Source organism: Ischnura elegans, chromosome 5 (genome assembly GCF_921293095.1).
Source record: "Ischnura elegans chromosome 5, ioIscEleg1.1, whole genome shotgun sequence".
In the NCBI taxonomy this organism is placed as follows: domain Eukaryota; kingdom Metazoa; phylum Arthropoda; class Insecta; order Odonata; family Coenagrionidae; genus Ischnura; species Ischnura elegans.
Window position 1 is genome coordinate 123,353,002 of NC_060250.1, and position 9,549 is coordinate 123,362,550.

At 35.8% G+C, this 9,549-nt stretch overlaps 1 protein-coding gene across 2 annotated transcripts in view; it reads left to right on the forward strand.

Moving 5' to 3' along the window:
• The window catches only part of LOC124159520 (dynein axonemal intermediate chain 4-like), a 53,295-nt gene extending 43,746 nt beyond the window's left edge, over positions 1–9,549 (forward strand). For both annotated transcript variants that reach the window (XM_046535383.1, XM_046535384.1), the window contains exons 16-22: positions 572–825; positions 1,927–2,216; positions 3,076–3,335; positions 4,755–4,934; positions 5,644–5,817; positions 8,706–8,783; positions 9,312–9,549. In XM_046535383.1, the coding sequence (XP_046391339.1) occupies positions 572–825; positions 1,927–2,216; positions 3,076–3,335; positions 4,755–4,934; positions 5,644–5,817; positions 8,706–8,783; positions 9,312–9,413 (1,338 nt within the window). In that variant the 3' untranslated portion in view covers positions 9,414–9,549. The remainder of the gene's footprint in view (positions 1–571; positions 826–1,926; positions 2,217–3,075; positions 3,336–4,754; positions 4,935–5,643; positions 5,818–8,705; positions 8,784–9,311) is intronic.

Sequence of the window (9,549 nt, forward strand, 5' to 3'; positions counted from 1 at the left end):
CTTGGCACTGCCTATTATAATGCTCTTAAAAATATTTAAGAACATTTATTAAAAAATTGAATATGTATTAAGAAATATTATGGGCAAAAATTTTCAATGTCATCATTATCATGGCGAATTATTATGTAGCAGGATCTGTTGAAAATGTATTCTTTAAGTTTCAGCTTCTGAAGTAACCAGGAAAAAACTTTTTGAACTGTGGCCAGCTTTTTCCATTTTCATTCTAGAGTGCGACATTGAGATTAAACATATTAATGCAATTTGTAAATGATCAACTTATAATTAGCCATACTAATTAATCAGAGAGAAGCAGGTTGAATGAAATCACTGGAATAAAGGGAGCAGAAAGATTCACAATGAACATTCAATTCCACCATTCTGCCTGCCAAAGTTAGACAAAAAATTCTGGTGACCAATGTTGGTGCCAGTGTGATAATAGCCATGCAATAAGAACTTTGATTTAAGCTCAGAACAAAATGTCTCTAACAATAGTGAATATACCATTGAATAAACTTCACCTGGCATGTACAATATTTATCCCTATACATTTGCTTGACTCTCACTATCGTAGGACATTTTGGCTATTGGCTATGGTGAAAAAGGATATGTAAATAGCCTGTTGACTCCAGAAAAAGGACTGCTACTACTCTGGTCATTAGCACTGCCTAAAGACCGACCTCTTCGTAGGCTGGAAACTAACTCATCAGTGATTAGCATACGCTTTCATCCCGAATCTTTCTATATTCTTGCCTTGGGGCTCAGCAGTGGTGATGTTGTTCTCGTGGAAATCCAAGAAGATATATCAAGTGTCTGCAGCAATGTAATGTAAGTTGTTATTTCATCTATTTTTTTGTAACACGAAAAGACACTTCATTGGTTTAAGAAGAAAACTCCAAATCTGCTTTACATTTTTTTCTTATTAAACCACAGCATAAAATTTCCTTAATGAGGGAGCAGTATGCAAGTGGTATTAGAACCTGCTTCTTGGATTCTATGTAGACACATTATTCCATTATTACATATCTTCATTGATTAGAACCATACCATAATGATAGCTCTATAGAGCTAGCCATTAAGGTAGGTACAGTGGTGCACTTTCATTGTAAACTACAAAAATCCTAAAGCGAGAGACTTCTGTTTGTATTTACTTATTAAGAAGAAATACATATATAGTAATTGCCTTTTGATTCCAACTTTTTCCTTTGGTGTAGGAGATAGAAGTTACAATCAGCACTATATTTTAACTCCAATACATATATATGCCTTTGGTATGTTTGATAAACATGTAATGTTTTAGGATATCACCATTTCTATGAGGAAGGGCATAACACCTGAGCTACATGCTAGTGGAGGCATTGCAGCTTAAAGTGAGCAACTGTAGAGATAGAAACCTAATGCACCAAGTCAGCCCCTTTTTATGCACACAATTTAAACAAAAAGTTTTCACCACTTTGAGTGAAAAAAAAATGACTTTTGATTCATGCTGATTCTGTATTATCCACGAGAGAAGCATTAAATAGAGTAATGAATTCCCTTCAAAATATTCAAAAACACTGATTTTGTATTTTATCCTCTTTATAATTGTGTTGCAATATGGAATTAAGAGGTTATAATTCAAAATTACCAAGCATCCTACATAATGATGTAAGCCTATGTAATAACAAACAGGCACTAAGTTGCAGTTACTTTGACAAATATGTCATCCTAAATTTTCTTCTTTTTGATAATGTTCAATATTTATCAAGTAACATTTACTATGGAGACCCAGCTTAAGAGCAGAATTAGTACTCATTAAATCAACAAAGACTTACATTATCAAGAATACAACATACATTATTCATATAATCCTCTGAATTATTGAAATTTTAGCAGTTTTGTAAAGCCATTGCATTGATTTTTGTAATCCTTCTTATTTTTAAAACAAAGTCTGCAAGAATCCCACTCATTTGGGCATGTGTATGCCTTGGAATGGTTTTTACCCCAGCTGGATCAACTAGTTGATGAGCCAAAGAAAAAGTCAAACAATAAGAAAAATGCTGAGCAAGTTGAGAAACCAAGCCACAAGAAGAACAAAAAGAATTATGATAAGCCACAGGATGGATTGGATGATGAGTCACATTCTACTGCCTTGCTAGCAGACACTTACTTAGTTGGAGGAGGTCGAGACAGTTCATTATTTACTTGGAAGACCTCATTTGGGCTGCTGATGTCTGAATGTAAGTTATCTCAGTTTGCTAAATAAAACAGAAAATACTACTGGATAAGTTGGTTCTTGTGATTTTACGCAGGTTCTTAGAGTTTTTAAATAAGGAAAGTGATTATCATCATCATTTGGCTGAGCTCAGGACCCAAGCAGCTATCAAATTCCCAACAACATCTGGACAACAATGCCATAACATATGACATCCATGCAATGTCCACGTTAATCCAATGAACATAGTATGGATATCTGTCAAATATCAAAACGACCCACCAATACAACGTTGCGGTGATATCCAACGGTGGACATGAAGGTTCATATTACAACATCTCTTAGATATCCTCACTACATCTAATGAGTAGATAATGGGTGTGCTTGCTATGGTTTTAGGCAATCCCCAGGCATACAAACAAAACATTAGTGTTCTTCGATTCCATACAGAACAAATGCTACCCATGGATACTGTTTGGAATGACTGTTATTTAATATCACGGATATTACAACTTGGATATCTATATAATGTTATTTTTACAACTTGTCGTGAATGTTAAAAATACGATATCTATGCAACGTTGTCAAAATATCCATTGTGTTACAACAATGTATTTTGGATGTATTAAACTTATCTAGATATCCGATGGATATCGTCTGCTGTTTAGGAAGTTGAACCCGCATCTCCTAATTCCTAGTCAGGTATGCTACACCCAGCCAAATTGAAATTTCCTTGGAGGAAGATGGCTTGTTGGTGAAACTGGTAACACAGGGAATCGGGAAATGTGGGTTTGAATCCTGGGCTTGGCGAAATGATTTTCTCGTGGCAAATTTCATGCTTAGTGTATAAACACTTTTTCCTTTTCCATCTTTTCTCCATGAAGTGGTGATCAAGTTTCCAAAAATATGCGGACAAGTCAAGGGGATCGAAAGCAATATTCCTATTCCCAAAATGCCTATGTCTGTGCCACCGAGACCAGCAGTGACATGCATTGAGATGCACCCGAAGTGCAGAGGGCATGGAAAGGTGGAGGAAAAAACGGATGAAATTGTGTTGCCCGAAATACACAATGTGTCTGCTGCATTGGACTATGATTTATCACACTTATACTTGGTAGCCACAGATGATGGAAGCATTCATGAGGTGGGAATATTTAAAAACTTAAGGAAATAAATACTAGCTCAGTGAACTCTTAATCATTTTATGATTCATCTAATCTGTACAATGTCTGTAATTAGGCCTAGTAGTAATCTGACACGTCAGGTAATCCGGTGTCCCAGTCTAGCAATCTTCCAGTGCCAGTAATAAATAAGTTCATTTAAGATAAATTATTTCCTATGCATAGTAAGATTTAATTTCCTTATTTAGTATGTAGATGTGTGTCTTTTCTATTATCTGTATGAAGTTTAGTTTTCGTCACCCATTATGTCCGTAAAACAAATCAAAGTTATGTGAGGCAGCACACAGAAAATGTACAACTTTGCAGCAACAGTCTACAAAATAGTCAATATTTAATTCTGAATTTAAATTTATAATTGGCCACATCATGTCTGCATGCGTGTTGGATGACCAAGAATGCATAGCATTGTTATTTGATAAGCATCAGTGTGTCTTGTAAGAAGTGTGAAGTCTACAAAAAAAGAGGGGAAAAAATACAAATTTCATTGATTCTACTGAGAGAAAATAGGAATAAACACCAACGCCTATGAAGAAATCAGCTCAACTGAGTGAAGTGCTACATATGATCTTTCAAGTCAGAATTATCTTCACCTTCCAGCTGGCTTCTATGCATTTTGAAACAATACAGTTAATGGCAGTAGCAATAGGGCACTACAATACAATCCTTAAACAAATAATCCTTATCGACTGCCAAAAAAAGCAGTCTAGAAAATGGGATTGCCATGGAAAGAATGAGGAGAAGCCAAAAATTTTGTAAAAATTACAATGTATTTGCTGTAAAAACTGTTCTTTCAACACGTAATAGTTAGGGATTTTTAAAAAGATTTATCAAGTTAACAATATTAGCAAACAAACACCTAAAAAATCAACTTATATTATCGTCATTCAAATTATGGTTTTCCTTCAGAAAGAACATCAATTTGAACAACTTGGGAGGGGGATGTGGCTATTTTGTTATAAATTTAGTAGGCATTCCAGTAACAAAACATCATCTGAAAATGAGCGTCTATGCTTAGCAATGAATTGATCTCACCAAAATAAAATCTAACTCCAATCGTCGTCGACAATAGGCATCTAGTTATGTTAAAATTAAAGTCTGTAGTGATGCTATTATGTTCCTGTGAGTACAAAGATTAAATAGACTGGCAAGAAATGGCACGAAAAACTCCTCCTGACACAGTCTCAGATTTTCCCAAACTGAAAATACCATATGCTGTTTGTAAAGATAAGTCAGTGTTCCTATTCAACTGTTCACCTGCTAATCATTCATGTAACATTATAGCATAAATGAATAAACAAGTTAAAATAAATAATGATATAACACCTGAAATATAGGTACTTATATAATGGTCACTAAAAGGCTGACTAACTTTGCCATCTCAGTGTTATTACAGAAAAATGCATTACCATGACGATTTCTTCAGAGCACACAATGGACCAGTCTATTGCCTTTCATTCAACCCGTTTATTGACCGACTTTTCCTGACTTGTGGAGGAGACTGGGCCGTCCGAATATGGTGTCTCGGTGTTGGGCAACCACTCATCACCTTATCGCATGATATGGTAATTAAAACATGAAACAATCCTATTTTAACCCCAAATCCAGAATTCCCTAATCCTAGATCACCCATGCATGATTTGACATGATTTTCTTAGGTGTGGTTCGAGGGAAACATAACTTAACCCATTATAACCCAATGTTGCTCCTAAGCAACATCAAAAATGCATAACTTTTCAGCTCTATGTCAGAAATATCTAAACTACGTATTATTTTGTGGTGTAAAGCTTAATTACGAAATATTAAATTCCCATACTAATCATGATTGAGTGCAAAATTTTCAAGCTTTCAAGATTAAAAAACTTGAAATTTGATTTCTCCCCGAAGTACCTCTGGGTTAGAAAGGGTTAAGCTAAATAATTGCATTTGTCCTCACCTGCTTAAACTGTTGTCTCAATATTAACAAAAATATTCCCTGTTGCAGTAACATAACTAGGAATATGCTTTGGGGGGAATATGCTATGGCAATACAAACTCTAATTGATAATAATAATACAGAAAAATAGATATTCAAATGTTCTTCCTCCCTAGCAATTGAAATTTTTAGAGGATTTTATTCCTAGCTCTCCATTTTTAATTCATCTCTCTCCATATGAGACAGAGTACCTAAATGATGTAGTGAAAGCTGACTGTAGGAAGAATAATGAGGAATCAAAGCTTTGAGAGTAGCTATTGGAAGATGATATGCCTTCATGGAATGTACGTCAATTTCAGGAGCAAGTGGGAACCGCTCACTGGTCAAAGCACTATTCGACGATCGTGGCCAGTATCAAAGGGGGCGATCTCTGCATTTGGGATTTGGCCCGAAGGACATCCTCACCCGTCACCACATTTGCAAACCCAAATGGACACAGTTACACATCTGTTACCTTCAGTTTGGATGGCCTGGTAAGCTGAGTAAAAAATGAGATGTTACAGTATTTACAGCTTAATTTGCTTTTGCTTAGCAATATATGTTTAACGCGATGTCATCATCACCATAAGTCACAATCTGAAGATTGGTTTGACATAGCTCTTCACTCCACTCTCCTATTAGTTCACCTTTCAAATTTACATAATTCTCTATATCACATATTCCATAATAAATTTGAGATTGCGCTCTGTGCCTCCTCCAAGGCAAGTGGAAGCAGCCTTGAAGACCCAAGAAAAAGAAATATGTAATTTGATTTCTAACTTGACTCTTTTACTACTTTTTAAGACTAAAATATTCTTCTCTCATTAGAATACACAGCTCACTTCGTTATCAATGTAATTAGCTTTCTTAAATTCTTATAGCAATTGAATTGCAGAAGAAAGGGAAAATTTTATTTAAATCCTCTCATTTTACATCAATCCTTAATAAGGGGATGTCTGTTTGTCTGTCCGCTATGATTTCCATACAGTTGCACGGATTGCGAACAAAGTTAGTACACATGTGCATCTCTTGCTCTCAAAGCCCATAGTGATACATTCGATTACATCCGACATGTCCTTTGCATCGTTTTGCCACTATTGTTTATTATGTCATGTCATACAATTTCTGCGGTTGGATATCCTGCCGGGTAGGCACACCTCTTGACACCCTGAAAGAGAAAACATAAAAATCCTACTATGCACCATGAGCTCTAAGTTCCCGGTTTTCACTTCTTTGGGTATTTTCCTTCTGGAGCAATGCCGGGTACGTCCCGCCAGTCATTCATAAAAGAGAATACGTTAAAGGACAAGAGGGTACTCATAACCACTCTTGGAGTACTCGTAAAAAAATCCTGAACACGCCTATGCACGTGCGCAATCATTAATTCATGATAGGGCATTCGGATTTTCATCCATGAGACATTGTTAGACTAATGAGCAATGCCTATTATAGTGAAGAGAGCATCTTAATGAGAAATGTAAAAATATCAAGATCGAGTTTTCTCATCGACTGATCAAGATCATCAAACATCCTGGAGGACATGCTTCAAACCGACCGAAATCATTCTGAAAATTCAGAATACGGCCCCTTTTCATTCTGAATGGTTGATTCGGATCGGTCAGCAACTTGATCAGAATCTTTTGTATGGGGATAGGGTTGGTGTGGTGGCTCGAGTGTTGGCTTCCCACACGGTGGCCTCTGGTTCAAATCCCGGCGGAGACAGAAAATTTTTAGAGATAGCCTGTTCCCTGCTTGAGTGTTGTGTGAAGGACATTTCAAGCGCAACACTCCATCCGTTGGATGAGACGTTAAACCGTGGTCCCTTGGCGCCATTCGCTAAGAGCAGGCTAATGCCGACGCCGGGTTTCTCTCGACCCTTCCCTCATGGCGCAAATGACCTCGGCTGCTGGTCGTCTCCTTCACATACCATACCATCTTCTGAGTTTGAAAATTTTCACTATGACCACTCGCTACGAGGGTTTGTATAATCACCAGAAGGAAATATTTCAAACAATAAAAATTCTAATTATGTTGTTGGCAGGGGCGGTCTGGCTAGACAGGCTGGTCAGCAATTGCAGAGGGCCCCGAGGTTAGGGGACCCCCACAACGCTCGCGTATATCATGAAGCATATACGAAAGGTGCAATTAATAAAGATTGAAATTACTCGAACCAAAGTTATTTTTGAAATTATAAAATTCTAAGTTATCATTAATTTGCTTTATTTACAACATACTCAGTGTAAAAAGTTCATATAAAAATAAATAAAATAAAGGAGACAGAAGAATTAAGAGAACCTGATTCTTTTTTGAAAGGATTCTTTGAAAAGCTTGTTTTAGAGTTTTTTTTAGATTTATATTATAAAATTTTGTAAGCTGTGACATTCTCACTTTTGACAGTATTTTTTCTGACGATATTGCTATTTTTAATCATTTTTATTTGGGTTTCAAGAACCAGAATGGCATCAAAATCCATTTCCGTGAATGCAATTTCCTAAAATTTTCCCGGGGTCCATCCTGAGCCCCAGCCAACCATATTCACCCCAGACCGCCCCTGGTTGTTGGAATCAACCATTTGCAATGATTCCTATCAGCATCAAACGAACCCCCTGCATTAGAATGGAATTCCCAGTAGATCGCAGGTGGTTGGTAATAGAGGCATTTTTGAGTTTCCTCCCAAAATGTGATGGTTGAATGGATCCGGTAAATCTAAATCCCTGTATCATAAAATGTATCAAGAAAACAGAAGTTAACACTTGCAAAAAATATGAATCACTTGACCAATCACTATTTTCTACAAATTTCCTCATGCTGTGTTAAGGTAGTGTTCAAGTTCTTCCATGCGTGAGTACATTTTTAGTCATTTTCGGTCCCTCCTCCAATGTAATCAAAAATAAGCATTTGTCAAACCCCCTGGCCTAAGTAATTTTTTTCAAATTTTGCTTTATTTAAAGAAAACTAAATATTTTATACATTTCTGAAATGTTTCTTTAGCACTGCCACATAATTTCCATAAAAAGCATACAATTAAAGCCCAATTTTTGAGTGATTAAAAGTACTCTGATAATATTTATTACTCATTAAATATATGTAAGTATACTTTAATAATTATTGAAACGCATAATGCATTAACTGGGAGTAGTTTATGATGCAGAAAAAGTTTATACTAACAATAAGCGTTAATCTAACCTAATCTAACACTCTTTTTGATCACTGATCCTCTCTGTGGTAAGCAATGTTTTGCTTCCTTCCCACTATTCATCAAAGGTAAGAAAACTCATTACCCCACAAGGAGTGTTTACGTAATATTTGTACATCCCCTCAAAACATATTTCATACAGAATTGTTACTGAATTTCATAAGCTGGCTGACATTGCTCTTTCAGAATGTGATAGCCGGAGATTCAGGAGGCAATGTATACGTATACCACCTTATGGATGTGCCATTTATGGCAAAATTTCCAGTAAGTACAACAGCATGCATATTTAAAAAATACTTCAAAAATAAAAAAAAGCAATGATGATTTAATTAACTCTCAGGATCATAATGCATGAAAAATTTCAAATAATATGATGCTAATCCATAAATAAGAAGCATTTAAAAATGTTCGTTCGTCCTGGTAAAACTAACCCGTTGAATATTATTCCTAAGATAAACTCGGCAATTACTTAAAATTGGGAAAAACCAATTCACGTGTACAATAGCTTTTTAGGGAACACTTTCTGGGTAAGAATCCATATTCAAGTCATAGGCCAACAAAATATCTTTCTATGCTTGAATTACTTCTTGGATATAGACTCGCTGGATTTGCTAATTGGATAAGTAATTCTCTATTTCTACTGGAACCTCAAGTACATAGTGTATTATGTATTCCATTGCAGATTAGTTAGAGCCAATTAATTTCCAGGGTCAACTGGATTTTAATAGGTAGGAGATTTAACAATTTGTGTGCAAAGTAACAATAACTGATTGCAATATTCTCTCACCCTAGGATCAGCACCTGGTAAACGCGATTAAAAAGGCCTTGGTGAACAAACCAGAAATCTTACATGAACTGGAGGTCATTGGCGCACCATTTAAAACGAAAGAATAACGGAGGAAATTGTTCTTGAAGCAATGAAGACTTCCATGCGCTCTGATAAATATTTCTGTCTTCCTGAAAGTATGCATATTGTAAATACGCTACTGATTGTTTCATATATGACAATAAAATATAATAAGAAACTAAA